A 14,951-nucleotide genomic window follows, 5' to 3' on the forward strand; every position below is an offset into this window, starting at 1 on the left:
GTAGGAGGTGCCAGAGACAGAATTTGCCAGCCTTATAGTTTAGTCAAGGACCAGTACAGAGAATTAGATAGTCAAACCTTGAACTGCAGATTATGGCTTTAACAAGTAATAGGGGAGCAGGTAGGTGGCGCACTGGCCCTGGATTCAGGAAGACCTGAGTTCAAATCCGTGTCAAGCACTTGATGCTTACTAGCTATGTGACCCTGGGCAAGCCACTTAACCCTCATTGCCCTGGGGGGGAAAACAACATGTAATACATATATTCTGTCGGGGTGTATTGGTGGTCTTGCTACAAAAAGGAAAGATTGGGGGGTTTGAAAAAAAGTTGAGAAGTTTGAACTTTTTGTTAGGTAATGGGAAATCAAGGTCAGGATTTTGAGCTGGGGAGTTGTTGGTCAATAGGTGTGCTCTTGAACATTAGCTTGGCAGCTGTGCTGGATAGATTGGAAAGGAAAGGAATCAGAGACAGAGATCAGCAAAAAGGCTAGTGTCCCAGCAAGACTTATTAAAAGCATAAACTAAGGCCTTGAATGAACAAGAAGGTTCTGATAAAAAAAAAAATTGTGAAAGAAGGGATGGTATTTAGGAATCCTTTAAAGACAGCAAAGAAAGGGAGGAGTCAAAGATAAAATAGGGAAGTGTCTAGAGGGAGTGAATGAAGATGGGTGGGAGGGGAAGAAGCATTCATTAAGCCCCTCCCATGCGCTAAGCACTGTGTTTAGTGCTTTGCAAATATTCCTCACTTAATCCTCACAACAACCCTAGGAAATACACGCTATTTTTAATCCCCATTTTACCGATGAGGGAATTGAGGCAGACAGAGATTAAGCGACTTGCCCAGAATCTTACAGCTAGTTAATTGTCCTGAGGCTCGATTTGAATTCAGGTTTTCCTGACTTTAGGCCCAGGGCTCTATCTACTGTGCCACATAGCTGCAAGGAGCCACCTGGCTTGGCTCTGGATTTTACAAACCCTCAAATAGCAGGTTTCTTGTGGTGGTTGTCCTCAAATGGAAAAAGGCACTATTCAGTCTCTTGAGCACTTTTCACTGTAGCAGACCCCAAAACTTAAAATCACCCTCATCGGGCCAGCTATTACAAATCTACACACACACACACACACACACACACACACACACACACACACACACACACACACACACACACACACTTTAAAAAAAATACTATATCCTCTCTTCTCCACCCCAAGCTAATTCTATGTTGCTAATTCTTTGAAAAGTATGGGAAGGAGATGGAGGAGTTTGTGGGGATAGGCTAAGGTCAGTTCATGCCTTTTGAATCAAAGGTGCTAGTTGCACCTCAGTCCGCTGAAGATTCATAGAGGTGCTTTAGATCCAGATTTGATAACCACCTCTCCCCATGCGGGATAATTGTAATCATGGGAGTGGTTAAAATCATTAAATGAGAGAGTATGTAAAGAGAGAACTATTGGCCTGGCTTTAGGGAATAGCAGCTTTTAGGAATGAGAGTGAAGAGCCTTAAAATGATTACCCTACAGTTAAATTTTTTTTTCCCTATGTAGCCATAATAAATACTTGTGTATTTGAATAAGAGGAACATTAAATTTGGTGTGGTGGAAAGAGCACCAAATTTGGTATCTGTGTATGAATCTGCCACTTTCTGTGTCACTTTATCCTAGGCCCTTCCTGTCTTTAACTGTATGGATTTCTGTCTTAGTAAAAATGAGGGACTTGGGCTCTGAAGTCTCTTCAGCTCTAAATCCATTGGTGGATTTGGAGTCAGAGATTTTGAGGTCTTTCTTTCTTTCTTTTTTTTTTTTTTGGTGCGGCGATGAGGGTTAAGTGACTTGCCCAGGGTCACACAGCTAGTGTCAAGTGTCTAAGGCCCATTTGAACTCAGGTCCTCCTGAATCTAGGGCAGGTGCTTTATCCACTGTACTACCTAGTTGTCCTCTCATTTTCTGATAAGGATGAAATGCAAAACCACAGTATTTGAGAATGTCAGATCTCTAAAGTATTGACTCTACCCAGAGTGTTTATTCTACACATAATTATTCTAAGAAAGCTGCTATATTGATAGGAGCTGCTATCATTATCAACATCATCATACTCCCCCACCCCCCATACTCTTATGTACTAGTAAGTACTAGACTGGAAGGCAGGGAAATTGTTTAAATCATCTTTATATTCTTTGCCTAATAAAATGCTTCATAGAGACTAACTGCTGTAAAATAAACATTTAATCTGTTGTTCAGTCCTTCAATGGATATTTATTGTTGAATATCATAGGAGTAAAGTAGAAAACCATATTTAACACAAGTGAACTGACATAAAAAAAAGAAAGTTTTTTTTTTTTTTATATCAGCCATATGAAATTTCAATCCACAAGCATTCTTTTCTGGAGTCAACTAAACTGTGCTGACTAAACTGGCTTGAAATGTTATCCCCTAGATTACATCATTTTGGATTCCAGTCACAATTACCATAACAGAAATCAAAGGATTAGTTAAAAGACCTTGGGCAATCTGATAAACACATTAATGGTCTAGGAACAAGCTACAAATCAAGAAAAGTAACATTTTGAAAGTTTGGGGGCAATTGTTTGTCTAGAAAAGGGTCTAACTACTGCGATTCCATTTTTGGCAAGAGACTAATAAACCCATCAATATTGAAGGTACATTTTCATCCTGGTTCTAACATCAATGATTTAGGAAACAGACATTTTATATATGGGAACTGTGTTGCAAACTGGAGTCTATAACATTCTCCACATAGCCTTAAGCTTTTCTTTTTTCTTCTGCTTTGATAAAAATATCTTTTCTCTGTAAATCTGGTGTAATTGATTCATGACTAGTAGTATCAAGGAAATAAATAAAGTCATTGTTTACAAGAAGGAGGAAGTAAGGAGAGATGATCCTATGCTTGGTTAGCCAGGACGAAAAAAGAGAGGAAACAATTATAATTCGTATTCTTATTTTTGTATCAACTCCAGAAATCATAATGAAAAGAAATTCATCATTTATTTTATAATCAATAATTTGTGAAGTAATTGCTATTCAAATATCTAAAAATCACTTGAGATAATAATTCTGACCTTTCCGCTCCTTTTCTTTAAAAAAAAATCAAACAAATAAAAAAAACCTAGAATTTTTCTCCCACCCAATTAACAGGAAGTGATCAGTTCTCTGGTTTCTAACTTGCTTTATTTTATAGAATAATTAATGTGTTAAGTCACCCCCAAGTAATTCAGCAGTAAGTAATAGTTCCCTACTCAAAGGTTCTATTTAGGTAGAAAGCCCAGTGATGGAGGGAGGGAGGAACATGAAATAGAATTAGAATAGTACATTAGTGAATGCAAGAATTCATGTAAAACAATTTTACATTTTATTAATCTTGAATGGTATTTATTTCCATTTCTCTGGTGTCTTTGTGACTAACCTGTTAATGACAGATAGTTAATTTCCCCCCCCAGATGGCTGCATCAGTAATGCACCAGACATCTCTTTTTCTTTCTTTCTCTACAACTATAAGGACTATATGGTAATTTCTGTGGAAAGTGCTTTAATTCTTTCAGATGCCAGGAGTATTTGAATAACTTACCTAATGGTGAGAAATAGAACTCTAAAATCCAGGAAAAGTGCTCAATCTAAACCAGGGCATATTTAGGCATTAAAACATCTGATTTAAAAGTCTTAATAAAACATTGGAACATTTTAGGGAGCACTATTAGATATCTATTTTGAGCCTCCCTTTTAAGGCATGGAAGATGGGGAGAAATCAATGCCAACCATTTACTGGAATAAGATAAATGAGTAGGCAGCTTGGAGATTAAAGGCATTATTTATAAGCCATTAATGAACACAGTTACACAAGTTGTTCTGTGCCATAAACATTATAAGCATAAGTATGCCTGGAAAAGGAAACAAATGTATGTTGCAAGAATAAGTAACAATAAATGTTACCAAGACACTTAAAGGAAAAAAAAAAAGGAAGGTTTCTCTAGCATTTTCTTTTGATACTTTATGGAGCTGTTATAGGGACATAGTTTAGAAATGCATAGCTATAATTATTAGACCAGTACCCCAAAAAAGATCCAAGGAGAAAGAAAAAGACCCACATGTGCAAAAAAAAAATAGTTATTGTAGCTCTTTTTGTAGTAGCCAAAAAAATCAGGAAATTTACAGAGTGGTCATTAATTGGGAGAATGGCTGAACAAATTATGGTAGATGAATGTAATACAATACTATTATGCTATGAAAGCTTATATAAAGGATGGCTTCAAAGATTTGCATGACCTGATACAAAGTAAAGTGACAGAACCAGGTGAACAATTTTGTTTACAATTTAACAGTATTTAACAACAATTTAACAGTTATTTAACAATAACTTTTAAGGGAAACAACCTGGGAAGACTTAAGAGCTCTGTTAAACACAGTGACCCACCTGTCTCCAAAGGCCTAATGATGAAGTGCACTGCTCCCCTCCCATTGCAGAATGAATCATTACTTTTTTGATGTAGCCAATGCTGCACTGTGTGACCATGCATATTTGTCACAAGGATTTTGTTTTTCTTTTTTTGAGGGAAGGGTAGGAAGCAGGGAAATAGAAAAAATGAATTAAATTTAAAAAAAAATCACATAGGACCAGAAGACAGTAGAGGTTGTGATCTGCACCAGAATAGGGAAAATTCCCATTACTGAAAGAATAATTCAGAGTATCAAAGGGACAAAATTTAGGTTCAAGATTACCAAATAGGTTAGGCAGCTATAGCCGGGTCATGCAGTGGATTGAGCACTGAACCTGGAGGCCATTTTATATAGCTTAACATGGGTATTTTCAGTAGAAATAGGAAGAGGTGCCAGATTAAAGACATTATGGGCACAGAGTTGGTGGGGTTTAGAGGCTGTTTATTTTTTGAGATGTGAGTAGAATAACTGGTAGACTCTTCCAAATGTGAAACTAAAATCAAGGAGAGAGTTTAGGGCTGGAGACAGAATTTTGTTAGTCATTTTCAGGAGTTGGGGTTAGATTGGCCGTGCAGAGAGAACTACTTTATTATATGGCAAATCCCATTTTCAGGCAACATTTAGTAACTTTCCATTTCTTTGAGTTTTTTACATTTTATTCTTAATGAAAGAGGCTAATATTGGAACTACCGTATAAGAACTCAGAAAAAGTCTGCATTCAACATAATATATTCTGCCACCATAACATTCAAACTTTGGATGCTAGTGCTTTTTGAAATAAGGCTTTCCTCTATTTTTTTCTAATATGAAAAAACTAAAATACTAATGAATCTTTTGGTTTCTTTTTAGCTCAGTCATTAAAAGAATTTGCCCGCTTGCTTATTGCGGTGGAAGAAGAGAGGAGAAGACTGGTATGTATTATTTTCTGCCATTTTGAAATGTAGCCATTTGTACAAACTCCTAAATGATGGCATGCAATCTGTTTATTTATTTACTTGGTCAGTGATATATGTGGTTTGGCACATTTTATAAAATCCCAGCATTTCCACATTTGAAGCTGCTACCGTGTATGAATCCCAGAAATAGGTACTTAATAAATGCTTGTTGACCGACCAACTGAAATAAAACAGCATCAAAGAGTAATTGTGATTGCTAATACAGGCAGACATGTTTGAGAAGTTTCCATTTTTTAAAAGGATGAAAAGGTGAGTATTTTATGTTAGTATCATTGTTATCCAATGTTTTTTAATCTTAATCCTTTCACTGTCTAAAGTTGTCTTCATTTATGTAAATGTAGTAATTGTAATAATTGTTCTTTCAATTATGCTTTGTTCATGCTGCTTTCAATCCTTCTTACTCATTGTACCTTATACCATTAGTCGTATTCCTAGTCATTCACATAACAGAATTTTCTGAGCTGTTCCCCAGTTGTTGTTTCCACATTCTGTTGTTTATAAAGAATGCTGCTATGATTTTATTTATTTATTTATTTTTGCACAGCTAGGTTTTTCTTTTTGTCCATAAACCCCTTATGCTTTATTTATTTTGAGTCTCTGGTCACAAGGAAGTAACATTTATTAAATTAGAATTGAACTATAGAAGTAGAAAGGGATCTTAGAGATCAATTACTCTACTTCTGATTCTTTTGGTACTTTGAAAAAATGCTAATTTCATTGGTGTGCATGTCCTTTCCACTTATGCAGATTGTAATCACTTCATGGTTTCAGAGATCACTTATTTTTAGGGTTGAACAATTTTTCACATGGTGGCCTACCTTCTGATGGTGACCCTCTTTGGATTTAGGCTCCTCTTTGGATGATAGATACATAGTCCACCTTCAGAATCATGTTCAAAATTGTGATTCTATTTTTGTTGGCATCTAGAAGTCACATTAAATATTATCTTCTTTGGGTCTATTCCTCTTTTACTTTCCTAAAAGAGAACTATTTAACTCTCCTTGGCCAAAATGAAATCTGTTGAAACCCTGAATAACAATTAGAACATGAAGGAAAATCAGAAGTGGAATAGAGGTAGAAGATTAGTATTACTAATGGCATGAGCCTGAAGGGTGGTGCTTTTATTTGATTTAGAAAGATATAAGAAAATGTACTTTCATTTGAACCATCCCTTTGTGAGGTGCTTATTTTCTGTTGTTTCATGTAGGTTGATTTTGTATGTTTTTGTACTGTTAAATTTTATAAAATGTAAGCATATAATGTCTATTTTATTAAAGAGCCCAAGTTTTACTGCCTTCTTCAAACATTTTCCTAGTAAATGGAATATCTTTACTTAGTTAATGTAAAAGACCAATGGAACTTTTGGAGAGGAAATCAGATCAGAAGTTTTGCTCCTCAATATCTTCTCCAGATGAATACAAGAAAAATGACTACTGAAGTTTCCATAGAGATAGTGCACATAATTCAAAGTGCACCTGGGCAAATGCAAAAAAAAAAAAAAATTAATGACTTAAGCCAACAAAAACAAAATCTGAATTTTTTTTCAAGCTTAGGATATTTTGATTTACTAAGTTGTTATGAACAGATATGCCACATGTGGTCATTTGTACCTTTATAACATCTCATATCCCTTCTCTCCATTCATACAGCCACTACCACAGGACAGAACTAGTACAAAACAGCATAGGTCTCATCTTTCATATCTAAACCCCCTTCTCTCTTCCAAATATCCCTATTACTTTTTTCTTTTTTCCAGGCAATAAGGGTTAAGTGACTTGCTAAGGTCACACAGCTAGTAAGTGTCAAGTGTCTGAGGTCAGATTTAAACTCAGGTCCTCCTGAATCCAGGGCTGGTGCCTTATCCACTGTGCCACCTAGTTGCCACTCAAATATCTCTATTACTTTGAAGTATACCACCATCTCCCTGTTATACAAGCCAATAACCTCAATTTCATTTATGACACCTTAACCACACTTACCCCAAACAGCCAATCTGTTACCAGGTCTTGTTATTTATTTCTACCTTCACAACATCTCTCATTGGTGTTCCCTACTCTCTATTCACACAGGCTCCATCTTGCTACAAGCTGTCATCACCTCACACCTAAAGTATTGCAATAGACTTTGGTCTATTTTCCTGGCTCAGCTCTTCCCTACTATGGTCCATCCTACATTCAGCTATTAAAGTGTCCTTCCTTAAGTGGAAGTCTTATGATGTCATTCCCTTCTTCCTCACCCCATTCATTAAATACCATTGGCTCCTGTTACCTTACCAGACCTGTAGGAGCTGTTTGGGATAGCACAGGAATTGTAAATGGAGTCATAGGGCAATTAATTGACACACTTTTTCTGGTATTTGTTGATTTGATTACTGCTCCCAGAATACGGTTAGAGTGGCATGGTTACTTGGGGTGATATGGTAGGCAGATGGCCAAAGTGCAGCAGTGGTCAGGTTGGGTTGTCTAGATGTAGTTTTTAACTCTCAGCAACCTGGAGGGCATGGCTCCAGGGTAGGACCTGGAACAGGAGATCTAGTTCAGAAGAGAAAGGTGGGGCAGCTGCTCCAAGAGAGCTGCATGGAAGGAAGATGGCTGGGGTGCTATAATAGAATCTTGTAGACTGTAAGCCCCTTGAGTTACTAGAATATAATAGGTACTTATTAAATGATTGTTGATTGACTCTTTTCTTTGTGTCTCAATGCAGTTGTGGGTGCCTTTTTCTCCATGCATAGATTGGAATTTTTCATTCACTATCCCTTAAAAGAAGTTGTACCTTCTGCGAATCACAGATGTCTCCATTTGCCCTCTCTCATGCACTCAATAATCTCAGCTTGTATTATGGTTATTTTTTTTAATTGTCCCACTCGTTCACAAGTTTCATGAGGACAAAGACTGTTTTCTTTTTCATCTTTGTATGCCAGGCATCCCTCATAGTGCCTTACGCCTAACAAGTATTTTCTTAATAAATGTGATTTTAATTATAATTATCATATCCTAGAGTTGGAAGGGAATTTGAGTGTCAACTCTTTCAACCCTAACCAGAAACATGAGATTTCATCTGTTTCTTTGAAAATCTGACATTTATTCATTGCATATATTGCAAGAATTTATGAACTATGATATTTGATTAAACAGATCTCCCCATCCTTCAGTATTTGTGGATGAATTAGATTTGTCTGTTCTTGTTCACTCATATAATTTTAGAAGAATAAATCAAGCTTAAATTTTTATAGATAACTCTTTAGTAAATTGTTTCATTTACCTTCATTTGACAGAGGTTTGTTTTGTTTTGTTTTAAGGGCAGTTTGAAATATCAGAAAGGTACTCTACACTTGAACCCTTCTTAGAATTAACAAGTAGTACCTGAAATTTTATGAATCACATGTGGAACATATAAAACATGTATACTTGCTGATCTTACCTTTGCCTTTGGGGACATAACTTAAATTGTTTAAACCCTTATTTTAAAAAAAATAGTAGAATTACATCATCTGCCTCACATTGTGATTTATGAATATAGAAGAAATACAGCTTTCAGATTGAATGTGAGGCTTTAGAAGATAATTATCTCTAATGCCCTGTGTTGTATGCTTGGAGAAGTCAAGTGTGCCAGGAGCTGTTATAGACTCTAGGGAGAGAAAGAAAAAAAAAAAGGAAGCCTGTGCTCTGCTTTAAGGAGCTTATGTTTTCTTGATACAGACAAGTGAATGTGGAACATCTAAGAAATAAACAGCTGCAAAAACAACCCCCCCCCCCAACCATAGGTATAGAACATTTACAAGTAGTACTTCAGAGACTTAAAGGTTGATTAAGATTACATGAAAATGTATCTGTTTTTCTCTAATCTCCTAAATCATATTTGTAGTTAGATTCAAATGAGAGGCTAAGAGTTTGGCTATTGTTCTAAAAAGATGGATTTGTAGCCATTTTGAATTCTCACATTCAATGACTGAATATTAAAAATCTCTGAAAAACAACTTGAAAATGGGGAAACAGGGGAATATAACCCCTTTAAATGGTCATATCTGGAAATTCAATTTAGGGAACTCATTAGAGCCTAGGCAGATATGGTGTGGTCAAGTTGAGCCACTCAGTAGAAGTGGTACTTCACTAGCTCCTCAAAACTCCCAACAGGTTGCTGTGGCAACACAGAGCCATCACTATTCTGTTTTCTCTGCCAACTCCATATTTTGGGTCTTTTGACCCAGCTTGCTTTGTGTTCAACTCTGAAGGCTTCTTGGACTTTCTCTTCTTAGGTTTGTCCATGTTCTTGGTCAACACTAAATTACCGTTGCTTATTCTCAGTTTGATCTCCTTGGGAAGAATGAGATTAACTTGATAACCATGTTTAAAATCTGCCCTGTACCCACAATTAATAATGAATCCGGTCACCCTAACCCTTCCCCTTTACTGATTCCTCCACACCACTCCCCAAAAGAAAATGGTGGACAGAATGTATCATCATGAAGTAGGGCACACTGCTTGTTACATTCAGTTTCTGAAATGTGGCTCCAGGTCCTCTGGATACCAGCTAACTTCTCCCATTCTTGGTTCCTTGGCATATGGCATTAAATTTAGTTATTAAGTTTTTTAGCTGCTTGGGGAAATAGGGTAGGAAGAGGTAGGCAGAAATCCACCTTTAACACAAATACTCACTTGGGCTGTTCATAGCCTGTGAACAGGTTCTAACCTATTCATAACCCATTTCTAACAATTCTTTCAAAAAAAATAGGAAAGACCACAGAATCATCATGGGCCAATGAATTATCTCAAACTAACCTTCAAATACTTAGGGATTTGGAGACTACCAAACACATTTCATTAAGCATTTTTCTATCATTTTGAAGCTGGTGTGTATTTCAGGGGAAATTTAATCCACATGTTACTGATTCATTGACACTCAATTTATCAAATTACTGGTTTGTGAGAACAATTGAATTTTTAAACAAGTCTTACAAACCTTTTTTCGTAAATGTTTTTAAACTTGATTTTCTTTTAACTTAATGCTGCATTTAACCAGTGCTAAATGAACCTCAAACCTGGAACTGATTAAATTTGATTTAAACTAAGAATCTATAATGTTCAAGAGAATTTGTAATAGTTTGGTGAATTGCATTCCTTTCTAATAGCAAAAATTTTCCTTTATCGATTTAAACTTTTGTAACAATTTTTCACAATATAATTATTGATTCATTAAATAATGTTGGGATTTAAGCTAGATACTGCTATTTGCAGAGTCCAGTAAATTTAGAAATGATCCAGGTATTTTCATTGTCTCAGATAAAGGATAAATAAGTTTGCAATGAGCATATGAATTTTTGATGCCTTTTGGTTGTAAATTTAACTTCTCTTGGAAATAAATGTTAGGTATGTGCTAACATACCAACATTCTTAAGTAGTGACTGCCTTATGCCACCTGAATCATCCAAAGCTGAAAATTCCTTTAAGAAAGATTGGGGGAGGGAGGGTGGGAAAGGAAGGAAGGAGGGAATCAGTTGTAGTCTAGACTGAACAGGAAGAGCAGACTTTTGAAACAGGTTTCTAGACTATTTGGATTTTGGTAGGATATTATACCCCAAGTTCTTTAGGGATTAGGCAGAATAATAATTTTGACATTCATAGAATTACAGAATGTCATAGTTGGAAGGGAATTGAGAGTCCATCTAATCCAACTTATACCTAAATCAGAATCCCTTTTATAGCATGCCTCAATAAGTGGTTATCCAACCATTGCTTGAAGACCTGTTTTAATGATTCTTGGATATCATGTACTTACTGATACAGACTCTTCCCTGCAACTTTTTGGCAAATTCTAATTTTTAGATACTTTTTCTTAAATTTGACCTAATTCTTTTCCTCTTAAATTCTGCCTACCAATTCTTATATAATTCCAAGGCTCTTGACCATCTTGGACAAACCCTTCTTTTAATTCTCTTCAGTTCCTTACCCTCATTTGAACACACTGTTCCATATGTGATTTGACCAGAACAGGGTATAACTAGACTTTCACTTCAGAGTGCTGAACAATATGTCTCTTTTAACATAGCTTAAAATTGCATTGATTGGTTTGACTGCTTTGTTGCACTGATGATATATTTAACATGAAAAAATCAAGAACTATGAAGACTTAGTGACCAATCACAACTACAGAAGACTGATGATGAAGAGTGCTACACCTTTCCTCTTCAAAGAGAGATGCAGAATTAGATATGTATTTTCAATCATGACCAAGGTGTGCATTTGTTTTGTACTACTAAACTTATTTGTTACAAGGAAGGCCCTTTTTTGTGGTGGGGGGAGAAGAGAAAGTTAGTCAGGGAATGTCATCATATGAAAGAAAGAAAGACGGAGAGAGAAAAAAGAAAGAAAGAAAAAGGAAGGAAGGAAGCAACTTATTAAAGAAATAATTTTAGTCTTCCATTAGAAGAATAAATGAAGGAAGGAAGAAATTAGAGCAACACTGAATCAGTCGTAAAACAATTAAACATAGGAGAACAGACATAAGTTTAGAAGGGAGCTCAAGAGCCAGAGAACCTGAGTTAAATTCCTACTTCTGGTACTTATGTTGTGTTATCTTGAATAAATGATTTAATTTTTCTGAATCACAGAAAATCAGGGAAGCTTTCGAACTGCTATGTTTAATCTAAAATATACAAACAAATGAATAACCCAAGCTGTACATGGTAGAAACTCACAATTTCCTATGTGGTCCTATTTTTATGTTATTTGAAATGTTCTTGTTTCTTGATATTTGTCAGGTTCATAAAAATAATAAAGAAATATTTTAGAAAATACTTCAGAAAATAATAAAAATATTTTAAATAATCTATATTTGGCAAATAAGGGAAATAAAGGAAGTTATGGCTGAATAAAGAACATTATTTTGATACTTATTAGCAGAGCTAGCAAAAAGGTTGGGTGGAAGTAAAGTTCAGATAATTAGTACATGCCTCTCATGTGATAATATGTTTTACTGATTTGCCTTCCTATAAGTGTTGTGGTGTCTGTGTCCCTGTGGCGTGATGGGTGATGTATGTTATGAGTACGTTTCTGTGTCCATGCCAAAGGCCTGATGATATTAGATGTTGCTTTTTGTCTGTGAGCCTCTCCCCTGCCCTAAGGGCTTTCCAAAGTTAATCAGAGCTAGCCAGGACCCTGACATCATGGATAATTGAGAATTGATTCTTGTTACAATTGATGTGCATGTTGGGAAAATGGATGCATTCCTATTCAGGCTCAGGGTTTCCTCCTGTAAATGATATCATCCTTATGGAAGTTATGTCATAACGTTAGGCTGGATTGCCAGATTTAAGTGCACACTTCATAGACTGACAAATCACAGAAAAAAGTTCCCAACTTGGAGTTAGGAGAGATCATAGGAATATAGATTTAGAACTGAACGAGACTTTAGAGACAATCTAGACCTGCCTTCTCATTTTGCAGATAAGTCGGCTGAGGCCCAGAGAGGCTGTAATTTGCCTAAGATCTCACAGTGGCATGTGATTTCATTCCAAATCCAGAGCCCTTTTCTTAGTATCCCTTGGGAGGGTTTGAACCTCAGTTTTTATATTTATTGTGTGACCTCAGACAAGTCTCTTTAGCCTCTTATCCTCTTTTAGCCTCCTTTTCTTCATGTGTCAAAGGAGGATAATAATACTTGCCCTGCTTTCCTCAGAGGGTTGTTGTAAGAATAACATTCTGCAAACTTTAAAGCGTAGGTATCCCCAAAGTCTTAGTGCTGTTTTGAGCTTTAATAGCTTAAAACTGCACTGACTTTTGGGATGCCCTGTATAAATAGTTTTTATTGTTCTTTTTTCCCCTTAGACCCTTTTGTCTGGGGTTTGAATTTGCCTCTTAAAATAAAAGGATTTGAAATACAACATCTAAAAAAAACACCAAAAACCCTGAGCTAAAACAAAATGCCTGGAATAAAGTTATCTTGTCCTAATATTCTCTACCTTGAGATGAACCTGTGGACATTGGTTTTTGGTGCAGTGGAGAATTGTACACTGGCTCTGGAGGCAGAGGACTTAGGTTCAAATCCTATCTCTGGTTCTTACTAGCTGTGTGATCTTGAGCAAGTCACTTAACCTCTTTGGGCCTCAGTTTCCTCATATGTAAAATGAAGATGGTAGTATAGACAGCCTCTCTTAAGGTCTGTGGTTCTTTGAGCTTTTTGTGCCTTTCTAGAGGTTTTGGCCTAGAGTGCTGGGCCAGGAGTCAGGAAGACTCATTCCTGAACTGAAATCTGTCCTCAGACTATAGCTGTATGACCCTGGGTAAGCCACATAATCCTCTTTGCCTCAATTCATCATTGCTGAAATGGGCTGGAGAAAGAAATGACAAACCACTCTAGTATCTTTGCCAAGAAAACCGCAAGTAGACACAAAGAATTGGACCAAACTAAATGACTGAACAACAACTAGTTCTTGTATTTCCAGTAAGCTTACCTTCTCTAATCCCTACTTATCCCTTTTCTCTCATTGCCTTTTCCATCTGTCCTTGCTTCATAGGCTTAGGCCACTCTAGAGTCCCATAATTGCACAGAAGTTTGAAATCTTTATTATTATTATTATTTTGCAGAAACTTGTACATTTTAGTCTTCAGCAGTGTGGGTTAACACTTTTCATTAGTAACCAGAAACACTCAACTCCTCTCACTTAATTTTTCTACATTTTACCATGAAAACGATAAACAAACAAATATTGTCCATGTTTCATGGCTTTGCTTAGCTATTAACTTTCTGTGCTATACATAAAGAGAACATGAGGGAAAGTAAAGCCGTATGAAGACATTGACTGTCAATGCCTTTAAGATTCTAAGGCCTAGACCACTCAGAGGGTTGCCATGTTGATGTGTTATTGGCAAATAAAACTAAACTTCCTCTTTAACACAAGCTATGCCACAGACCAGCAAAATATCTAAATTCTCCACTATAAATCTTATTGCTCACAGCAGCTTTGGGTCACCAGAAGAGTTGTGAGAGGAGAGAAGGAGGTGGGAGAGACAGGACATAATGAAAAGGAAGATTTATTTTTTTGCATATAGGTTTTGAAAAGTAAAGACCTTGGGGGGGCGGGCAGCTAGGTGGCGCAGTGGATAGAGCACCAGCCCTGGATTCAGGAGGACCTGAGTTCAAATCCAAACTCAGACACAACACTTACTAGCTGTGTGACCCTGGGCAAGTCACTTAACCCTCATTGCCCTGCAAAAAAACCAAAAACCAAAAACCAAACCAAAACAAAAAAACCCAACCCAAACAAAAACCAGTAAAGACCTTTTGGTAGGAAAAATTTTGCCAACTTATAAAAATTTGTCATGGATTGATGGTTGAGCAATAGTGCTGTAAAAGACAGAGTAAAATAATAAAGCATATTGTTATGGATGACCAGGAAACAACAGTAGCTGACATACCACTATGATATGCAGAAAAAAGAAACTGAACAGCTTTCATTTGAAAGAATTTTTATATTCTTGGATCAGATTATTTTAGATATATGAGATTTATATTCTACATAACAAATAGAAGAATCATACGCTAAATAGCAAA

The 14,951-nt window shown here is 36.3% G+C and overlaps 1 protein-coding gene across 1 annotated transcript in view; it reads left to right on the forward strand.

The window, feature by feature from the left end:
• Nucleotides 1–14,951, forward strand: part of ARHGAP42 (Rho GTPase activating protein 42) — a 401,124-nt gene that overhangs the window by 134,025 nt on the left and 252,148 nt on the right. The window contains exon 3 of the mRNA XM_043997378.1: nt 5,296–5,357. Coding sequence (XP_043853313.1) covers nt 5,296–5,357 — 62 coding nt within the window. The remainder of the gene's footprint in view (nt 1–5,295; nt 5,358–14,951) is intronic.

Source organism: Dromiciops gliroides, chromosome 3 (genome assembly GCF_019393635.1).
Source record: "Dromiciops gliroides isolate mDroGli1 chromosome 3, mDroGli1.pri, whole genome shotgun sequence".
Classification (NCBI taxonomy): domain Eukaryota; kingdom Metazoa; phylum Chordata; class Mammalia; order Microbiotheria; family Microbiotheriidae; genus Dromiciops; species Dromiciops gliroides.